Consider the following 22921-nt stretch of genomic DNA (forward strand, 5'->3'; position numbering starts at 1 on the left):
GTCTAACTGTGGCCAATGATTTCAGTGAACTAATTTTTTTTTAAATTCTCAATTGGCGTCTACAGTCACAATCCACATAATTATGTGCACGCATGTGCATGCACAAAGGCAGAAAAGCTTCTTGAAAATGATTTTGCACAGCAACCCTACCTGCCAAAAAGGCAATTTTTTTGGCTGTTGGGAGTTCATCTGTGTGATCAGTTCTTGCCTACACAAGCATACAGCTTGTAAAGGATATAACATAAGGTATTAGACTAATTAGACTCTTGTTTAAGCTCAAAACTGTATGACCTAGTCAGTAAGCATCATTATATACGTTACATAATCCAAAGTGCCCAGTGCATGAATGTATGGCATTTCTGATAATTTGCAGGGAGGGGTGAGAATCACCTATTTTTGCCAACTGGTCCTAACTAGCCTTTCACCCACCACCACCCCAAACCAAAGATTTTTCAAACAGTCAGGAGTGCTTCTTCAGTTAGAACAATGTTCTACATCAGAAATGTGGGTGGTAGCAGCAAATACGGCATGCCGCCGTTTGGATTCAAGCCAACATGTTCACAAAACATAAAATGTTCACAAAACATAAAATGTTGGATTCAAGCCAACATGTTCACAAAACAAAAAATATAATGTTGTTCTAACAAAAATTGCAGGACTAGACAACAAACAAGAGCTGTTATGCAAAAAAGTTAAAATTACAACTTTAAAATGGAACTAAAAGCTGGCTAGAGCTTATACTGAACTCTCAATACTTCAAATTTATACAGAATGCTATTTTGATTTAAATACAGGAGATTACGGAAAGTGTTTTTTATTCCTAGTTTCAAATCATGGATCTAGTTGCTATTGAAAAGGAACAAAAAAATACAAACTGAGCAGCTCAAAATAAAATTTATTATAATACAAAAGTGTATGTGCGGGAGATACATAAATAGCATACAATGCAAATGAAAAAAATGGGACACATGACATATCACTTCAACTGAAGCAAAAGCATACAACACATGCCAAAGCAAAATCTAAATGCATTTACATTTCCAAAGGAGCATTAATGATGCCAACAAAAAAGGAAAAGGGAAAAGAAATACGACAAGTAAAATGCTTGAATATCAAGAACTGTTATTGCCGTGAACACAAATGTACATTATGCTTTATTAAGAATATTTAGACAAAAGCATGCTAATATTCTATCAGCTTTTAATAACATATTAATGGTCTTGCTCATCTGACAAATTCCCCACTGGAATGTAGCCACTGCTCTGTTCAACCAGACCCACTAATAAGTTCACATCCTTTTTCTTAAGGTCATATAGAGCATTTTCATACACGAGGTGTTTCAGATGGTGTTGAACTTGAATGCAAAACCTACATTCGCCAGAATGTTCATTCATATTACATTTTCTTTTGCAGAGATGCTCACATGGCTGGTTTTGTTTCACTTTCTGTGAAGGCTGGGCTTGTCGTTACATACAAATCAGAAATAAATTTCAAATAATGAACGCTGGTCAAAGCAAAGCAGCTGGTTTAGCCAGCCAGAGTGAAAAAAATTTAAATCAAGGTCTCCATTTCATACTTTATGACAAGCCAGGATTAATAGAAAGTGAAATCAAATGCTGTTGAGGAGAACACACAAACCTGAGGCTTGAGCTTGTATCAGCTCATGCACATAGAAGTGAGGCATGTCTGAAAGGTTTTGGACAGTTGAGGTTGCTCATTCATATTGGTCCAGGCATTACGGATTGCATCCAAAGAAGTCATCTCTTTTGCACAAGTCCCTTCTCTCTTCCTATGTCATTTCCCCCCACCCCTCCAAACTCTGGAGTATTGCAGAGAGGAGAGGGAGGGGAACTTTCATTGCACAAGCAGAAATTATTGCACGGACAGGGCAACTTAGTGGAGTACAACCATAAGTTAGTAAAGGAAAGAGTTTGAATTGCTTTCAACTTAAACGCATTGAACCAATTATAGGGGCATGCGAAGGACACCAAAAGGACGCCAAAGACCAGCAAATATTTTGTAATTAACTGAAGCCAACAGCCCAGACAAGTCGTAACAGCACTGATGGGTCAGGGAAGTGTTACCTCCATCACAAAGTGTACTTCAAAGAAGCTGAAACCCATTCTCTGAGCATCACTTTCCATAGCACATAAATTAATGTTTTAATGGTCTCCCATGAGCCATCCTCCAGGCTAAACCTTGTGTAGGCTCAACGTTCTGAAAGTGTGAGGCCAATATCCCCAAGGAAACACGGGGAGAAAAATATGCACAGGAGTGGAGGATACACAGGCTAACACAAGTCCATGCTTCATCCTCTCTCCTCAGGAAGCATGCAGTGCCACAGAAATTTAAAGAGGACAAAATTGTTATTATTATTAATTGCCACTCTCCGTTTTAGGGCAAGCCATCACAAGGCAGCTTATAACAGATGTGTAAACATAGAACAGTTGAATGCAAAAAAACCAACAACCCCATAACTAAACAGCAGAAAATAAAATTATAGGCAGCCAGCAATATAGGGGGCAATCAAGAAGCCCAGCAGTATAAAAACCACCATCAGAGTTTGCTTAAAGGCCTCAAGGGAAGGGGCCAAGCAGAATTCTCAGGAAAGGGAATTCTTTGAATACGGGGGCCGCTACTGACAAGGCCTTGTCCCTGATACTCACTGACCTTGATCAGCCTTAGTGGTAGGCCAGGAAGCAGGACCTGTGAGATCAATCTTAGGACCCAGGGAGATTCATATAAGATATAGGAGGTCCTTCAAATAACATTTAAACTAAGCCTCAAAAGAAATGGATAACCAATGTAAAATTGGTATAATGAACCGCCTAGCCCCTACAAGCGTTCTAGTGGCTGAATTTTGCACCAGTTGAAGATACCAGATTGTCTTCAACAGGCCACCCTACCAATAGGACTGTGACAAGCTTGCACCGTAACACCTTCCAGTCCAAATACAATTATTCAGGTCATCCCAATCACAACAATACAGGAGACTCTGAGTGCCACATTCCACTCTCCCAACAGTTGTGCTGATTTATCATCCCAGACCCCATAGAATTTTTGCATGCTTTTTGGTTTTGGTTTATTTCATCTCCTGTACTCTTCTTTTTAAAGCTTTAAGAGCACATCCCTGGCTTAGTGCATGGTCCTCAGGTTCATCAGACACCGCCCACATCTCCCATACAATAAAGACACCCATGTTTGTCTGAGGGGTTGTTTGGATATTTTCCTTCCTTGGGATCAACTGGTGGTGGGTCTTCAGATTGCAACTCTCTCCTCTTTTAGAGAAGATTTCATGTTCAGAAAAATGCAGGGGCCTCCTAATTCATTTGGGAGGATGGCAGATACACAAAACACCCATCCCTTAATTACAGATGCCGCCTCACTCCCTTGCCCTCCATTCCCCCTCAAAGGTTTGAATGTCCCTTAACTAGGACAGGGATGGCATTATTTCACTCTTGTGTGATTCACCAACATGTTTCAAACTCACAAAGACAGACTTCATACTCCAGATCTCCTAGCAGTTTAGGAATAATCAATGTGCATTAAAAAGTTAGCCAGTGATTACAGTGAGAAGTACCGTACAAAATCAGACTCACATCCACTTAATCCAGCATTCTTTTCAGGAATCCCAGTAGCCCAAAGGCGCTAAGTGGTACACAAGTGGATCATGGTCTACTTTCTTCATGGCTGGTTCTAGATCAAAGATGTAGGTTGCTTCCACACTAACCCTTTCCTCTGGGGTGGACGTCTCTTGTTCATTCAATTTTTGCAAGGAATCGGCACAACGCTGTTAAATCATTGCAATCTAGTGTTTTGTGTTATCCTTCTGTGCTTTTCCCAGACCTGATTTGTTGTGGGGGTTTTGCTGTAAAATGCAATTGCAGCAACATCCTGTCAGTTGTGTACGAGCAATTCACTATTAGGACTTCTTAGGGGAACTGTACCTTTCACGTGAAAGCTTCCTGTTTGCAGGTTCAGACTGTTTTATTGCTTCCCCAAGTCAGCACGTAGGGATGAACTGCCCTTTATTTAATCCCCCCCCCCCCTTTTAAGGGAGAGGTAGTGCTGGATACCTAATCTCCTCTCAGGACCATTGTTGTACTTACTGGGAGGGAGAGGTGGTGGTGAGGTTAGTGTTTTCAGATACATTGCCAGAACCAATCCTGTACTGGAACTGGTGCACTCACAAAGTGCTGACCCCTGACCCCCTCTCTTTTCACAGAAAGCGCAGCAATGTCACTGACTGCACTTCTGTCCCCCACAAAAGGGAGTGAGGGAGGAAAGAGGTGTTGCTTTCCATTATTACTTTTAATCCCCTCTTTTATTTCATTATAGTGAAGCAGCACAGACTTAAATTGACACACGCCAGGAACAGAAGCTGACTAAATAAAGGGTAATTCATCACCGCTCTTCCAGCCACAAGGATCACAGAAGCAATGAAGCAGGTTGAGCTTCTGAACAGGAAGCTTTTAATTAACATTAGAAAGGGCATTTGTTGAATGTAAATTTCCTGTGAGCAGACATTCTAAGAAGATATTGGTCAAGGGGAAACAGGGTTGCTAATTACATAGGAAGCTGACTTATATGAAGTCAGACCACCAGCTCATCCACCTCACTACAACCAAACCTCTCTAGGAGTTTCATACAAAAGCTCCAGATCTACTTGGAGGTGCCAGGATCTGCATGTAAAAATGTGCAGACTACCACAAAGTTCCTTCCCCTTGCTATGTTAAAACTGGAGGTTCTGAAAAGCATTTAATACCACTTTCAGCGAACGGCAGAAAAGCAATGCCTCTGTGTGTTAAAGGGCTCTCAAATGTGAAACGCTTTCTTTCTTATTGCACCTATTGTTATTTATTTCTGGCAGAATCTAGAGTAATATATATTTTATAATATCTATGGAGTGTGTGTCTCTCAACCATTGGTTCTATCATTTTTCAGAAATCAAAGGCACAACGCAAGCATGGTTTCCTAATATGCTGCTATTAGAAGATTAACTTGAACTTATTAATACTATTCTATACTTTGGTATATTTCAATATTCAATAGATTTAAGAGTTGTTTAAACTAGGTTTCTACATATTGTTACATAACGACTGAAACAAAGAATCCTATCACCTCCATTCATTTTCAGCCTTTTCCAATGTTGCACAAGTTGAATGAATGACTTTGCATATATTTGCTTGAACTGAAAGCAAATGAACCTGCTTCCAAATGTTTAGGATTAAGATACTAAAAGACAGAGAGAGAGAAAAATCTAACGGAGGATTTGTTTAACAGTCTGTTAAAATCTAAGCAAATTGTGACAACAGTAAAATTTATCCACATAAAAAATATATGATTCGGGTATTATTTTTTCTACATCTATCGTTCCAATTTTCTTTTGTAGCCAATATACCTTTGTGTTTTGCTGCACTGCAAATTTTCTGTATTTTTTTTTTTTTAATACCCCATGAAATTCCCTTTTGAATTCATTCCTTAAGCATGATACAATTGCAAGTAGAGGCCACACACATTTTCGTGCTTTATTTCCGCTTGCTTTCTGAAAAAGCGATTAAAAGGAATCTGCATAAAACCAGATACTAATCTTTGGTATCTCGGAGCAGTTATTTACAAAACACTGAAAACAAAACTAGCTTCTCTGGAACTGTGCGATCTAGAAAAACGGGAGCATGTTTAAAGATGAAAACCAACTCTCTCTGAACCTAGAGCCCATTTCTTTAGTTTTGCTCTCCTCGACCTTCCATTCTATACACTACAGTGGTGGAGATGTCCTCGTTTGCCTCGGGTGACACTTTTTTCCACACAGTCTCTTTTAATGCAAGTTCGTGCTGAAGGCTCTCATAGTCCAGCGGTCCATAGGAATGCTAGTTGTTCAAGCAACACACATTATTTGTTAGATTACTGGTGGGGGGGAAACATTCTAGCATTATTGATATTTAGCAATTAGCGTTAAGCCAGCTGTTAGCACTGACTTTCCGCTACCTCTTGACATGGTTATGCATTCAGTTTTGAGACAGTTAAGGGGGTTTCTGCAATGCAGGGAGTGGCAGGGAAGGCAAGAGCCACTCCTCCAACCAGCTTCATTCACTATACGGAAAGTTGGGGATATTCAGAAGGCCCAATTCTTGGATTCGGAGTTCACTTTCCTTATTCAGCTGACCCCTCCCCATTAGGCTTCACACACTGCTGCTCCCCTGGCCTTGGAGCTGCAGGTGGGCAGAGGGTCATTCCCACAATAGCATGGCGATCCTAGCCATGGGTCTGTTTGACCTGGCCAAAAATCGTAGTCCCTCCCCCCCAAAAATATCAAAACTGTGCCCCCAAAGTACTCTGTGAGACCTAAGAGCTATAGCCAGAAGAGGAAGATTGCATAAGCGTCTCTCCAAGCCATCCAGTATAGTTAGGAGAAAAACTAAATGGGAAGCTTCCTTCCTTTTTCTAGCAATTCTTAATGCAGCCAACAGAGCACCAGACACTGCAAAAGGCAGTTCACAACTGCTACCCTGAGCACCAAGAATAACAAAGGGGTTTTTCCGCATCTATACTGCAAACATGTACACGGAGACTTGACTATACAGTGGTACCCCGGTTGTCGAACGTAACCTGTTCTGGAAGACCATTCGACTTCCAAAACGTTTGACAACTGAGGTGGCAAAAGGCGGTCGGCAAATTCAATTGAGAAAATTGAGTAACGCGCCTCGGAAGCCGTTTGAGTTCCGAGGCGCGTTTGAAAACGGAAGCATTCACTTCTGGGTTTTTGGTCTTTGAAAATCGAAATGTTCGGCTTCTGAGACACTCAAAAACCAAGGTACCACTGTACTTTGGAAGGCATGCCAACGTTGCTCCATAGTTAATTGGCCCAAGATGACTTTAGATCTTACTATAAATGACGGCCTTGCTTGAGGCTGGCTTGAATATACTAAACCAAACCAAGGCATGCTAAAAGCAACAGCAAAACCTAGTGTGCTACCAGGTGCCAAATTACTAACAGAGTAGGCAAAATGGCAAAAACACAACATCTGGCACTAAGCTCCACTTATGGCAATTAGGTAAACTGAACTTGAACCATCAGAATTTACATATTGATGCAATGCATGTCATTGATCGATCTTATTTTGGAAAAGGAGAAACCTAGTAAATACACAATACACACTAATAACCTGAAATACCTTTCCTACTTACCCGCTGATCACCACCTTCCCTGCGAGGATCAAGCTTCTTCGCAAAGTGCCTCAAATTATCGTAATTATGGAAATTGCACAAAGATACCAGTTCCTGCAATGGTCAGAACATCACATTATTCTATGTGCAAACCAGCAAAGTTTATAAGTTTCGATGCTTTGCACATCTAGTCTGTTATTATCTGATTACATAGCTAACTGGAGCCCATTAGAAAAGCTCACTGGTTGATACGAATTTTGCAATAATAATAATAATAATAATAATGATAATAATAATAATCTAAAATTGGTTTGAAATATTGTTGAAACTTATGGATTCGTAGGTGAATAGAAAGCAAAGAACCAGCATTTTTGGCAGCCAACAATACGTGAACTGCTAGACTGAAACAGGTAAGTGCATTTTGGAAGACTTTTTTCACCTGCAAAATGTACTCCCTCTTTGCAGCTGCTGCTTAAAGCTGCAGATTTAGCATCATTTTTGTTTAAGAGGTAGCCTCAGTGACATCATGATATAACACTGACCAGTTGCTTTTTGGAGCTCTATTATTCAGAAGACAGCTGGCTCTTTTCTCAAAATACCATGCAAATTGCAGCCAAATGGGGCAAGGAACAAACAGTAACAAGCCAGATAAGACGGGTGTGGCTCTTGCAAACATCAGGGAGCCCTGAATATCTTCTTTCACATTGAAATAATGTACATGCCTTAGTATCTGGCTCAGCCCTAACATGAATCATCGTTCATGCTGGAATCTGAAAAAGGTTTTTCCAGATGACATTTTCCAAGCACTTGCAAAAACCAATTCTGCAGAGCAAGTACAGCTTTGCCTGCCTATCTGTTAGATTATGATGAAATTAGAGGTGGGCATGAAAACGGAAAGTCTACTAAAATTCTGATGCAAACCAAAGAAAATATGCAAGTGAGAAGGCTTGCTGCTTACGTGACAAAAGTGTATCCCCTTAACGCTGTTGCCCATCTTGTCCAGAGGAGGGGACCAGCACATCATGCCCATAACATTGGGAACAACCAGCAGAATGCCACCAGCAACCCCCGATTTTGCAGGAAGACCAACCTAGATTAAAGGGAACAACGGGAAGGCTTACATTTAAGGATTTAAAATTTAAGGGCTTAAAAGATATCAGAACTTAAATGTTCGGTGGCCATCCATAACTGAAGTAGTCCTAAAGACAGCTTTTCAGGATCGACTTATTGGTGTCAACTCATGTCCCAGGTATTATTTAGTTGGTGCACTCATACAGGTAAGCTCGGAGTTTGCCATTATCACAGACACAACCTGGGCCTCCAAAAGACGCAGCGCCTTTGACTAGCTGCAGCTGTGACTACTGCTGGATAGGGACAGTAATACTATGGTGACCTAGGCTGCCATAACCTCCTGGTTGAGCTACTGCGGTGTGTTGTTACATGTGAAACAGACTCCAAAGACTGACTGGAAGCTTCAATTCAGAACATCAACTAGAACAGTTCATTAAGACCACGATCAAACCTGCTTTTAAAAGAATTTCATGATAGAATTGGACCCTGAAACAAACAGGCACAGTCCTAAACAGTTTGAGATTCATTATCAGTGTCCCCATACTCTAATTCCAACGTCCTTGTCAGAGTGTGCCTGCCATCAGAAAGGAAGCAGCTGTCAACCAGGTATGTAATGACCTCCCCATGGCTGTTTGCTTGGTGTCAACTTCGCTAAACTTTTTGTTCTCACCTACTTATTTTATTTATTTAAATAACGTTCTGCTAGGTTATTTATTTATTTATTTGCTATTTGAACTACAGCTTTTACCGTTTTATTGAGTTGTATTTTCAATTTTGCGTCTTGTCACTTTATATTGTCATGAGCTGAATCAGTTTTGATGGAAGGCAGCATATAAACATTTTAGATAAAATAACCTTAAGTAAAAGCTTAAAATTGCTACTTTAGAGACTGAACGATACAGCTTAGCCTAAATGTTTCCTATTGGCGCGGCTACTAAATGCTAGTTTGAAAATGCTACTTACGTGGAAGGCAAACTGTCCTGAGAAGTCATACATGCCACAGGAGTGCATTAAACTTAGAGTGTTCCGAACGGCTTCTGGGCTCAGTACCCTCTCACCAGTGATTGGGCAAAACCCTCCATTAGCCAACGTTGCTGCCATTACACTGGCCGATTCGCAAGTCACTTCTATGGAACACAGCTTAAGAAAGGTGGGGAGTGAGAGTAGGAACAGTTACAAACTATGACACACAAGTGGTATACTGCGTAAGTAAACAGATTAAAAGACTGCCTTACAAAATCTAGACCCAGCTATAGACTGCAGCATCTGGAATGAGCTGTCAGCAGATTAGGGAGGAAAGCCAAAGAGCTGCGCACCTTCCATTCAATTTGTCTGCAGTCGGCGCTTCCACGGGATGATGCTGCAGCGACCCCCTTCTCCTCTTCTGGGTCCCTCTGCTGTGGAAGCGCCGAAGCGGCGACTGAGGGAAACGGAATGGCAGGTGCACAGCTCTTTGGGCTCCCTGGCTCCAGCTGCCCGCCTGCGTTGCTGAGCCCGCCCGCTCTGGGAAGGAGGCAGGATGGAACCGGAAGGAATGGGGAGCCCGGCTATGGCAACCAGGACGATCCCGAGGAAGCAGTAGGCAAAGCACGGGGCTTGTGGCACACTGCTCTGGGCTGCAGGCGGCTCCCTCATTTGCCACCACCACCGGGCTGAGCTCCGCGCTCGCTTGCTCTTGAGCTGGTGCTTTGCGCCAGACGGGAGGAGGCGCACCTCTCAAGGCTGGGAGAGCAGAGCGCGCCGAGGGACTGGGGCGAGGGAGCGTGGGCCTGGCATGCATTGTGGGGAGAAAGCACTGGGTCTCTCTGCTGCTGCTGCTGCTGCTGCCGCTGCCGCGCTAAGCAAGGGAAGGCCGTGCCAACAAAACGAAAGTGCACACATGGAGTACATCCGCAATCTAAAAAATAATACACAAACCAGAACACTCATTTCTGGTTTTGAAGTGTTCGTAATCCAAAAAGTTCGTTGGCTAGGCTGTTTGTAACCTGAGGTACCACTGTAATAAGAATCCACTGCTAAGATAACTTACTCTAACTTCCATAGACTACAATAACAATTTAAAGATAGTTTTATAGCATCTGATATTGGGGTACAGCATTTTTATTGCCTTTATGAAATATGCAAAAGTAAGTTAGTTAAGTATTGCAGTATAGTTAACTGTTAACTGTTGACCCCAGTTTTGAGATTTTTGTCAATGTTACACTTGCCCAATTATTTCTGTAGCTTTTTACATTTCCCTTTCAGGATTATAGACATGAAGTTCAGATAATTACCTGGAAGTAGAAGTCCAATATGCCAACCATATCTGTGCCTTCTGGAAAACACTAGGAAAAATAGCAGAGGATTTTAGTACACAAGCTAGGCCATGAGGTTTCACAGATATGGAGGTGGTATCATGACATCATAGCCAAAATCCAATTATAGGTAGTTTCTGCTGACAGAACAGGCTGTTTGTGACTTCATATTTGTAGAGGAATAGGTACATCTGACAAGAATGTGGAAGTGCAAGTGACTTATATTTATTGCTGTTTATCAGATATGCAAGAGCCACTTTGGACACCATCTTGTGGAAAAGTGGCATACAAATAAGCTTCCAAACAGCAGAAACTGCTGCTTTACCTTGCATGCACCCTTTGGTGAATCACCATTATATCCTATACTTATTATGCATATAGTCACACCTTGGCTCCCAAACGCCTCCGTTTTGGAATGTTTCGGCTCCCGAACGCCAAAAACCTGGAAGTAACTGCTCCTGTTTTTGAACAATTTTTGGAAGCTGAATGGCTTCCGGTGAGTTTTTTTTCCCTTTTTTCCTCCCTTGACTTTGCCGACTGCGCTTTGATCCTCGGTTGTCGAACATTTTGAAAGTCGAACTGTCTTCCGGAACAGATTACATTTGACAACCGAGGTTTGACTGTATGTGAAAGGCTGTTCTGTGGTAGTTTGCTTAGTACATGGCCTGAAAAGTGAAGAAACTGGTGGCTATGTAATCCTCCAACATACCTTTTTCTCTTTCAGATAGTAACCTATTGCAAAGTTTCGATCTCCACTCTCTCTTTCAGACTGGAACCTAGTGTGAGGAAATACGAAAATGCACCTTAAGACCAGGATACTTATTAACAGTACTGAAAGCTTCTGACTAGGATACAACTTTAAAAAAAACACCATAATATTTATTTAGCAAGACAGAATTAATTTCTGTATGCTGATGACATTTTGTTAATGTTGATAGTTCTGCCACCTTCTTTAATAGAGAGGCTTAAGTGGCTACATAAATGGTTGCCGACTCATGGGTGCCTCTCCCGTGGTGTCTGTGAAAGGTCTTTGTCTTTAATCCCTTAAAAAGCCACACTGAGCATAGTGATGGTTGGTGTACATGACTTTTTTCCACTGATGGGGAGGAGGGGGAGCACACCTGTGCCTTTTTGTGGCCCTGTCTTTTTTTCCTTTTCTTTTGGATGTGGCAGCCCCCAGGAAATTTTAAAAAATCCAAATGTGCCTGTCCACTGGCCCAAAAAATGTTAGCTACCCAATCTACAGGTTTAGCAAGACACAAGCTTCGTTTAAACTTAGTTTAAAAACAAATTAGTGCCATAGGGCATTACTGGCCAAAACAACAACAAAGGCTGCCTATTGAGCATTTCTTCATTGTCCGAGTTGAATAAATTTTCAGTAAAACTGCAAATTATTAAATAAGGAAAATAGAAAGGGTCGTAAAATATGGTCAGTGCAAACCTATACATGTCTACACAGAAGTAACTTGTACTAAGTGCAGTGGGGCCCACTCCCAGGAAAGGGGAAGTGTTACAGATGCAACAAGCAATTCTTAGTTTTGCAGCAAAAAACAATTTCTAAACTAGAAGGATTCCATGATTGCGTTTCATTGCATATATCGGATGAGCAAGGGAGTGGCAAACTGCAGTTCCCATATAATGTAGCTCAGTGGGTACAGCATGAGACTCTTAATCTCAGGGTTGTGGGTTTGAGTCCCATGTTGGGCAAAAGATTCCAGCATTGCAGGGGGTTGGACTAAATGGCCCTTGTGTTCCTTTCCAACTCTGATCATGCACCTTTCTATGAACTTTGAAGCTAGGCCAGGCTTTAACTGGTACAGCAGGCTGCTTCCTGGCAAGCCATCAATGGATGCCAATTCTATCAGCACTCTAGAATCTGCACTGGCTTCATATTGCTTTTGAAACACAGTTCAAGATGCTACCTCCCTCCATAACTTTTACAAAGCTATTAACAGTTCGGTTTGAGCATCTCCAAAGCAGACTGTTCCTTGAGCCAGACCACATAACATCATGAGTCAAGTATAGACTGCAAAAGACACAGAGAAGCATTCACTCAGGGGTGGCTGAACTACAGCAATCCAACTCTTTCCGTAGAAGATGCTCCAATGCCAAAACATATTTCAGCAGCTTTTAAGATCTGTTTCTTCTGGTTGACTTTTGTTGGCTGAAACGAAGGCAATGAAGCAATGGAATTTTAGAATGTCCTTTTTCCCCCAAGCATCCTGAGCGTATTTTAATCAGGATTTCATAATCTTATTTGCTAGTGGCAATGTCCTTCTGCTGTCCAGCGAACACTCCCTGTGCTTTCGCAAAATGTCCTGCTCGTGGCAAAAACTCTTTCTCCTTTCATCCTCAAAAATGCTCTCCCTCCTGGCACGTTGAGCTGCTGAGAAAAAACACCAGCCGCTGCATCCAGCAAAACCTGATGGAAAAAGGAACAGTACTGCCTGCCTTTTTCGTGGAGAACAGGGGTGGTGGTGGTCTCTTTCCTTTTCTGCTCAGTTATTGCAGAGGGAACCTTCCACCCAACTCTGCAGTTGAAAAACCACCTATTTCCCTCCACAATAATATGGAAAGAACTAGTTTTTGTACTGCAGTTGGGCATGCCCTGCTACTGCTCCCCCCCCCCCCAAGAAAAATCCTAAGAAAAGAAAAAGAAATATATTTTCTTCTCTCAAGAGAGCTTGGAAGAAGTGGAATTTTGGAGGCGGCAACAGTAGTGAGGCACTGCTGGTGCTTCCCCAAAAGCCAAACTTACAAAGGAGAAACTGCCTCCCTGGGCCTTTGAAGGAACCACATCTCCTTTTCCTTAAGTGCTACAGGACTCAGAAAAGGGAGTGTTTGGTGAGGACAAGCATAAATCATGCTCCATTTGAATAAACCAACACTTGTTTGAACTACAGTGGAACCTCGGTTTTCGAGGGTCTCCAAAGCCAAACATTTCAGTTTTCGAACACCGAAAACCCGGAAGTAATTGCTTTCGTTTTCGAACATGCCTTGGAAATTGAACAGCTTCCACTGAGGGTTTTTCAATTTTCTCCACTGAAATTGCCGACTGCCCATTGTGACTCGGTTTTTGAACGTTTCGGAAGTTGAACGGTCTTCCGGAACGGATTATGTTTGAAAACCGAGGTTCCAATGTACTTACTACCTAACTTACGGTAGCAGAACTAAGTATAGACTCAAGAAGAAACTGGGTAAAGAGGAAATTTTTAAAACTAAAAAGCATACTTACGTGGCATTACTGAACCCAACGTATTCATTTCCAGCCATCTTATTCATGAACTGCATCACCTGTTAAAGAAGCATCACAATGTTTTCAGAATGTACAGTAATGTCATTTTGGGCTCACAGCTGTCCATGGAGGCACAGGTTAATTCTGTGTCCAGGGCAGCTGTCTACCAGCTCCATCTGGTACGCAGGCTAAGACCCTACCTGCCCGCGGACTGTCTTGCCAGAGTGGTGCATGCTCTAGTTATCTCCCGCTTGGACTACTGCAACACACTCTATGTGGGGCTACCTTTGAAGGTGACCCGGAAACTGCAATTAATCCAGAATGCGGCAGCTAGACTGGTGACTGGGAGTGGCCGCCAGGACCACATAACACCGGTTCTGAGAGATCTGCATTGGCTCCCAGTACATTTCCAAGCACAATTCAAAGTGTTGGTGCTGACCTTTAAAGCCCTAAACGGCCTCGGTCCTGTATACCTGAAGGAGCGTCTCCACCCCCATCATTCAGCCTGGACACTGAGATCCAGTGCCGAGGGCCTTCTGGCGGTTCCCTCATTGTGAGAAGTAAGGTTACAGGGAACCAGGCAGAGGGCCTTCTCGGTAGTGGCACCTGCCCTGTGGAACGCCCTCCCAGCAGATGTCAAGGCAATAAACAACTATTTTACTTTTAAAAGACAACTGAAGGCAGCCCTCTTTAGCGAAGTTTTTAATGTCTGATGCTGTACTGTTTTTAATATTCAGTTGGAAGCCGCCCAGATTGGCTGGGGAAACCCAGCCAGATGGGCGGGGTATAAATAATAAATTATTATATTATTATTATTATCCCCATACGCCCAGGATTCAACATTCATTGGCTTGGTTCAGATGAAATATGAAACCTTGGTTTTGCATCACGAGAACAAGCCTTAGGTTTATGCACTTCCACTCCTCCTTCAGCACAGCCATGAGATTGGGAGCTTCCACTTCTGTGGTCTAGAGGAAGCCAGTTTATTATGTCATGTCCCATTGAGGGACTCAGGTTAATTTAACTGACTGTTTAATGAAACAAGACAAGATCAAAGTAGGGCTTATTATCTGGCTTATTTCAATAAACCATAGTGTAAAGTAACTACAGTTTTGGTCCAGTTTAGATGTAAACTGTGGTTATTTTAAACCAGGAAACAAATGCTTCCATTTCCTCCTTGGACTGAAAGATGAAAGGGCAATATGTGCCTCCAAGGACTGTCCCTATAATGCTGAACAATGGCTTAGCATTTTGTGAGAACTGGGCTGTTAAGCTGCACAAACAATACTTAGGTGTTTCAATGTTTTCGCCGTTTTCGCCAACTATTAAAGTTTATTGATGTTTGGCATGTTTTGGAACTGAAGTTCCTTCTTCAGAAGCAATGTAGACTTTCAGAAATTGAAAATAATACAAAAAGGAAGGAAACTGATTCTCGAAAGCACCAACTATGAAAAGTTTATCATAGCTTGGTGTGTTTCAGAACCCAAGTTCATTCTACAGGAGCAAGATTATGGCTTTTCTTTTCTTTTGCTTAAATTAGACTTTGAATGCCAGTTCACAGATCAGAAATGAAGAAAAAAAAGCAAATACAAAAATAAAATTTTACCCTGCAGTTTCAAACTCAACTATGGGAAATAATTTTTAAAAGGTTTGATGGTTCACTTACATAGTCAAATTTCTCAGCATTATTTGCTCCTTGCTGAAAGGAAAGAAGACACATTTACAAAGTTTGTTAATACAAGAGAAGTTTTAATTCTAATTTAACTTAGTTTAAAGAAAATAATTCATAATAATCTATAACTACTTAAATATTTAATGTTAAACTATTGTTTTATTTATTAGTCTAAATACCTAAAGTTAGATTACTAAATTGTTTATATCAAACTTAAGAACACTACAGAAAGTTTCAGTTTTTGAAAGTTACTAAGGTGAGGAAACAGAGATGAACACTGAATAAGGCTAGCTTTATTTTAAGTGCTCTACTCAATTATGAATTAGTGCCTTGGAAATTCACTTATAGTTTATTGTAATCAGTGGATACATTAACGTTCCATTCTTGTAGTCCAAGACTTTATTTTACATTATGCTGGATACTAGAATGTTCAGTGCTATTTTATTTAGGGGCCAGTGACAGTTGTACGTAAACTATTGAGTAGAAGATGAGTGTTACCACTGCTATAAGGGCAACTGCATGAAAAAGTCTAGCTGTAACCAAAGAGTCCAGCTGAGAACTTCCTTTCCCCCCCCCCTTTTTTTTTCTTTTTCGAAAAGAATGGCAAACTGCCACATGCAGCACCTTACTTGGATGTGTCTGGAGTCTTGGAAGCTTGACTACCCTACGTTCTCCTACAAATGGACCTTGAGCTTGTTTGGAGGTTCTAGCAGGGGAGCGCAGCTATCGTATACCCTTGACCGAAGAACGGTACACTCCTTCTATCTGGGATGGTCGTCCTCTTCCACCGAGCGCGCAGCTTCGGGAGGGACGCACATGGAGCGGTGAGGGAGGAAGGGGACACCCGCCTAGCCAGCCAGATCAGCCGAATCAACCCTGGCGATCAATGGGGTGACAGATGTCGCAGCCAGATCGCCCTCACATCCCAGCTGAGAACTTCCATTTGTGCATCCCTTCCGCCACTTGTTAAGCTGCTGTCAAAACTTAGGAAATGACTCCAAAACAGCACAAACAGCAATTGGGGAAAGTATCAAGGATGCCCTGATGCACGCATGGGAAATCCTGGGTGTGTGCATAAGCATCTTTACACCCCAGCCATTAATTCCAAAGTTTTATAGGTAAGCATCTTACAGTATAACAGAAATTGCAGTAGCAGATATACTGTCCAAATGCAGTTCAAAAGATGCCTGGATTTTATTAACTGGCAAACATTTTAAAATGCCCAGTTAAGCATCAGTGGGACTCAAAGGACAGAGCACAATCCTCCCTCTACCTTGACACAGCCCCTATTTCAGCATTATACCCTTGCTTAGAAACTCAAGGAACCATATAAAGGCAACTCTACAATTGACACTGTTATGTTTTCATGCTTGCTATATGATATAGCAAGTGTAAAGCCCTCAATCATCAATGCCTGGGTGTATATATCTAGGAGCCCTGGCCCAAGCTGTTACTCTGCGTAAATTATATTGGGGGCAAAGAGAACTTGCTACCCCAAAAGGGAAAGCCTCTCTGTACAGATCTCCATTCACTCTACTCTGGGTTGTGGCCACAGAATCAAGTTCTTGCTACAGGTACTTGATATGTGGATATTTAAAATGGGTATTTTCTTTTGTCAAAAAAAGAAAACTGGTTATTTTAACTTGCTGTTTTTTTCCATATGTAGTCTCTTATTTTCAAGAATATCCCTGGTTGCCAGCTCAAAATTTAAAAAATAAACACTATGGAAACACAGCTATAAACCGCTATGGAGGTAGGGTATTTTAAATAAGGCAGATTTACCATATTTGATGGGAAAGCGGTGGTATAGGATAAAGAAGCATTGTCCTTATCCAAACAACAGTCTAGCAACTGTATCTGTGTGTCCAAAGGACTAACTTGACAGGCAATTTCTAAGAGATTTGTTGTGAATACCATTTTAACAACAGACCGTCTCCAGAACTAAATGTGGCTGGGAATCTATTGTTAAGCATCAGGATGGATGGATGCATATTGCATAAGTTTATTTTTTTATTATTATAAATATACTTAATAAATTTTAAAAACAGACTGTCACAAATTAATAGGCATTACTTAATGCCTCAGAAACATCGGGTTAATATGTTATTTAGTTCTGTTATCTAAAAGCACTACCTCAAATCAATCCAAAAAACATTACTTGCACTATGTTTAATATAGGGGAAAGAAAAAAAACACCTGAATCCTGTATGTACCAGAATTCTACTCATGAAATGCATAAAGCCAGCCTCATTTCCCATTCTACAAGTGGATTAGGGTGTTGCGGATAATCTGTGAAGCCACACGCACCAGCTCATCTAGTGATGTGCAGTCATACACGTATGATCACCAGCTGAAAGAATACCACACTGTTGTGTCAAAAGTTATGCACCAATAAAGTAAAAATACTGCTACCCATAGTCAATGACTATTTAAGAAATACGCTAAAAAGGTTAAGCATTGTGTTGAAAGGCATTAGAAAAACAAGCTTTTAAAAAAGTGTAACTCCAAATCTGTTCAATGAAAAAATAATTAAAAGAAGAAATTACCAACTTCATTGAACTGTTGCAGTTGTCAAAATATTCCATAGATCCTAATGCTGTAAAATATGTAACAACATTTAAACCACAAAAACCTTTTAAATGCACAGTGAATGTTGCTTTGGGAAAGTGGGTCAGCATTAGTTACGGGATGCCGTACTGGTCATTGTCGTTAAGGTTAAGGCAGTTAAAAACTGAAACAAGTTTTGCATTTCTCCCCCATATTACAGGGTAAGGAGAAAGATGCTTAATGCCAAAAGTACAGAAAGGATTGGTTCTCTCCCCGCACCCGACCTTAACTGCAAAAAAAACAAAGGAGCATCTTCATATGTTTGATACTATTAGCAGAGTAAACATAGCAAACAATGGTGTCTGAGCAAACTTATTTCAGCATTTATCAAATTCAGGGTTTCCCTGCCTTTAGCTCCAAAAAAAAAAAACCCCTGACACACACAAAAAACACTCTTTCACAGCACCTTCTAGATACCAGTTTAAGCACATTGATTAAAAAGTAAGCATCTTTAAAAAGCAAAACCCTAAACTTGGATTTAGCTTGTACTGCATGAACTCTTCGTTAAAATGGGACTCTTAATGCAGGTTCTTAACACCGCCAGTTTTTCCCATTTCTTTTACAGATTAAAGGAGGCAAAAGTTGTAGGTAAAGTCAACCAGAAATGAGGCACCAAATATTTGAGAGTTGTTTTCCCCCCTGGAAATTGTGAAAATATTTCCCCCGGCAACTTTGAGATGGAACACAGAGCAATTCTTTGTTCTCTCCAAATTTTATTTTGACTTCAGTCTAATTTTCCACTTTGTGGAGTCTCAAGTTTTTTATATATGAAGTTTTACAAGCAGTTCATCTGTCTACAAACGTACCATGCAATAACTTCACAAACATAATATATACATATACACACTTGCAGTGTGCATGCTTGAATGTATATTTATGTGTATATGCACACTTTTGTGTATATACAATGAACGTCTATGAACACAAAGTAGTTTTAGACTGAGACAATCCAATGACACACTATTCATGCAAGTTTTTAAAAGAACGTTTACATATCCATATTAAATTAGAGGATAGGCTCTCATTTTATTTATTTATATTATAATTGCATCAGCATGCAATAGGATCTCAGCAATACTTAGATTTTTCTTATAGCTCTCAGTTTTGAGGTACTACCTCACCATGTTTAATTCTGTGCTTAATACTGTTACTTGACTTGTATTATGCAAGCTTATGTGGTTCTTCCTCCAAAGGCTGATTATGCAACTATGTACTTGCAAGGAATAGCACCTGTGCAACAGAACTTACCCCACCTCCCTCTGCAACATCCCCAGGGTTGAAAGAATCCCCCAGAACAGATTTTTTTTTTGGGGGGGGGGGTGTCAGAATACTTAAGATATCCTGATTCAAAGTTCCAGAATTATTCAAATAAATATCTATAAACCACATGCTCACTGGAGTTGCGTGAAACCCAGTATGTGCCAAAACTGCCACATAAGTTCAATGTCAGGAAAATAACTATTAGCAAAATCAACACCATATGCATACAGTTTTCCCAAACAGTGGCACAGAAGAGAACTTTCAGTGTGCAAATTGGAAGTCACAGATAATTTGTCCCACTGATTTCAAAGGGTCTGCTCAAAATATTACTTTTTCTGGATCTAGGCTATGATCAGGGCTTGACTGAATGATTTGAGAGAATATCGAAACACAAACAAGATCAATTCTTGTATTATATTTATGACTAGTATTATATTTATGGCTAGAATTTTAATATGTAAACTCAATTTGTAATTGTTGCTTACAAGTTACATTTAAACCTTCGAACACAAATAGACCATATTGTTTAATAATCTTTTGCTTTGGTTGTGTTTTACATCTGACCAACACTTCTAGCCTAGCCTGAATTGGAATCTAGGAGACCCTGGATTAAGTAGGTCTCACCTCAGAAATGGACAAGGCTGGGGAGCCTTGGTCAATTCACTCAGTGGGCCTACTTCTATAAAATTGGAATAAAGGATTGTCAAGATGAAAGAGACAACCTCAAACAGCAGAAGTGTTGTATTAATTAATATTTTCATAAACAACAGACCATGCATTGGAAAACTAAGCAAGTTACTATTAATATTTTTTTCAGATATATATAAAATTTTGAAGAACCTATAGAAAAAGACAAGTATCATGTCTGAGTAAGCAGGAGGGAGGGAAAGGGAAATGTGATCTATGTTTAAAGAAATAAAGCTGTTTCTGTACATATATCCATTTAGCTGCAGGATTACTAAACTGAGTAATCAGCTGAAACACAGAACAAAAGGCTGAATATATTCAGAAGCTATGGGGTATGAAGAGCAGAGTTGTCGTATAACATTTATAGGGATGAGCCTGCAAGAACTGCTAGCTTTCATTACATCTAGTACAACTTCTATGCAGTACAACTTCTATGCAGTATCTAGTACAACTTCTATGGTATCTGAAGAAGTGTGCTTGCACACGAAAGCTCATACCAAGAACTAACTTAGTTGGTCTTAAAGGTGCTACTGGAAGGATTTTTTTATTTTAACTTCTATGCAGATAGAGGATAGTTCAGTTCTCCACCATTTTCATAAGTAAATGGGTTCCAATCTAAGACTTAGGTTGCCCTAGTCAGTTTGATCACTAGGAATATGTCCACATGAACATTACTTCAACTCCATTTATTTCAATGGGTCTATTCCAGGTATTACTTTGTTAGCTCTCATGATTGCATTTATTATTTCATTGCTGAAGCTGAAAAAAATGATTTATAAGTGGTTTTCCTTCCCCTCATTTTTAGATAAGGTTGTTGGAATCCTTCCATTGATGGAGCCCATCCACTGACAAGCAGCATCCATTATCAGTTCTGATACTGAATTTCTAAAGAGTTTCCTCTAAGTGAATGCAAAAAAACCTTGAAGAATATTTACTCTCCAAAACATACTTTGACATCAGTTCTATTAGCTATCCCGATTCTTTCACTGTCTCTATATAAAAAATTAAACAAAAAGGGTCCGCTGGGTATATAAACCAACCTAGTCTATTTTCTGGGAGTTTATTCTGGATTGCAATGGGCCCTGCAAAACTTATCAAACATTAACTGAAAAAGTGACCATTACAAGCATTAGGACAAATATTTTAATAATGGAAAACCATGTCTTCTGAGGGGTTAATGGCTGGCAATTAGGGCTTACCTCCAATTGCTATGCTTAACTACACCTAAAAATAATAATTACAAATACTGTTTCAAACTGTAAATCTAGAAACTGCAAAGACGTTCAGATACAGCAGTTTATTTAAGACTCGTGTATCTTTTAACTAGAGCTTGGGATTCCCACATAAGGGGATTTTTGTATTTAGAATTTTGGAAAAGAGAACAGCTTTCATTAATTAAATTGTGCACTTGCCAGGGGGCGGGGAAAGGTAGTAACACCAAACTGTAAAATTGTAACGTGTACGTATGAATTTCAACCATGGTAAGAACTGCAAGGTCTGACCAAAGGAAGAATTAACCTCATGTTATGGTGGTGCACACTAGAAAATGGGTGAAAAGGAGAAATCATTGTTATTGCATTCTCTGTACATGATTATAACTATTTTGTATTCCCACAGAGAACCAGTTCTTAAGATTTGTTACACTGAGGCTTTTATTCATTTGACCTCTCTAGATGACCTCTCTCTCTTAACAGTGGTCATGCGGTATGTTGCATGAGAATTAAAATCTTTCGAATTCTAATGCCGATCAGTCACCTATGTCCTACATCACAGATTTGTAGCTGTCAATACACTATTATTCAGCAGGTTCACATAGCAAGCATCTCTCATTCAGTAAGGCTTTTATGCACAGCTCCTGACATACGGCTGCCACTATGCAAGATCCAAAACTGTATAGTAGCACTTTGAGAAGCAACAGACCAGAGTATGCGCAAGAACAAGAAACCTTAGTCACTAAGAATGGCTTTCTTAGGCCATATCTGAGATCTATTTAGCCCAGCAATCTCCCCAGGAGTGGCCAACAAAAACCCGGCACATCTTTACTGCACACTCAATACAGCTGCATCTAAGTACTGTACAAAGTGAGTTTAATTTTAATTGAGATGTTTATCACTGGCCCAATTTGTACACGACATCAAACCATAGTTTAAAACAAACTATGGCTTTATGTTAGCTTGCTAGTGCTCAAACACTTCCTGCAATGGTCCTATCCAACTCCCGCAGCTACCACATCACAGCCAAAGTAAGTCAACGCCTGGCTTGTTGCACTCTTTGAACCCAGACCCTTAAAATCATGGCTTAATGTTCTATCAGTGGTGGCCATTGACTGCTCTAGAAAATAACTTTACTTTCTCTTATGTACCATACTTTAGGAGTCAGTGACTAATATGCTTTAACCACTCAAGCTAAAGGAGCTTCTATAACTTTCCTTATATACAGGAAAGGACTTTGGTACAACTCAGCATTGTCTTGCCACTATATGTGTTATATTTTAATGGTTTCAAATGGCAGTAGGTTTAGAAAGGCATCATGAAAGGCAGTAGTAAACAAAATATGCTAACCAGTTAGAACTATTGCCCTATTGCATATACAGTTGTGAAAAACAACATGTAATAAGGTACACATTTAAGATACGCAATGAATGAATTCCCAAGGTTTTGCACCCTCTTCAACAAAACAGATCACATCTTTGGATTGTAGCCTTAAACAGCCATTTGACTTGCCACTCTGTACTAGACCAAGCACAGAAATTTTAGTATTCCATGATCTTGAGCTAACAAATGCTCCAAATTCATGCATGAAGCTACTCTAATTCTATACATAGGCATTAGAAGTAGGTCTCATTGGAGACAGCAAGGCTTATTTCCAAGCAAACATACCATTAGCCTGTGGTTGTGAATGTTACTAAGTGTGAGCTTACAATTAACC

General features: G+C 40.4%; 1 protein-coding gene across 4 annotated transcripts in view; it reads right to left on the reverse strand.

Annotated features, from left to right (window-relative positions):
• Window positions 1-22921, reverse strand: part of GLS (glutaminase) — a 74208-nt gene that overhangs the window by 30589 nt on the left and 20698 nt on the right. For 2 of the 4 annotated variants that reach the window (XR_013991418.1, XM_081024207.1), the window contains exons 8-14: window positions 15434-15466; window positions 13768-13826; window positions 11242-11308; window positions 10512-10562; window positions 9202-9378; window positions 8126-8257; window positions 7189-7281 (exon numbers count right to left, since the gene is read on the reverse strand). Coding sequence is in view for 3 of the 4 variants with exons in the window: in XM_081024207.1 (XP_080880333.1) it covers window positions 7189-7281; window positions 8126-8257; window positions 9202-9378; window positions 10512-10562; window positions 11242-11308; window positions 13768-13826; window positions 15434-15466 (612 nt within the window). In the remaining variant the exon portion in view is untranslated. Of the gene's footprint in view, window positions 1-878; window positions 5871-7188; window positions 7282-8125; window positions 8258-9201; window positions 9379-10511; window positions 10563-11241; window positions 11309-13767; window positions 13827-15433; window positions 15467-22921 lie in introns of those variants that run through there. The other 2 variants (XM_081024209.1, XM_081024208.1) reach the window with 2 other exon arrangements.

Source organism: Podarcis pityusensis (assembly GCF_964106645.2).
Source record: "Podarcis pityusensis genome assembly, chromosome: 1".
NCBI lineage: Eukaryota > Metazoa > Chordata > Lepidosauria > Squamata > Lacertidae > Podarcis > Podarcis pityusensis.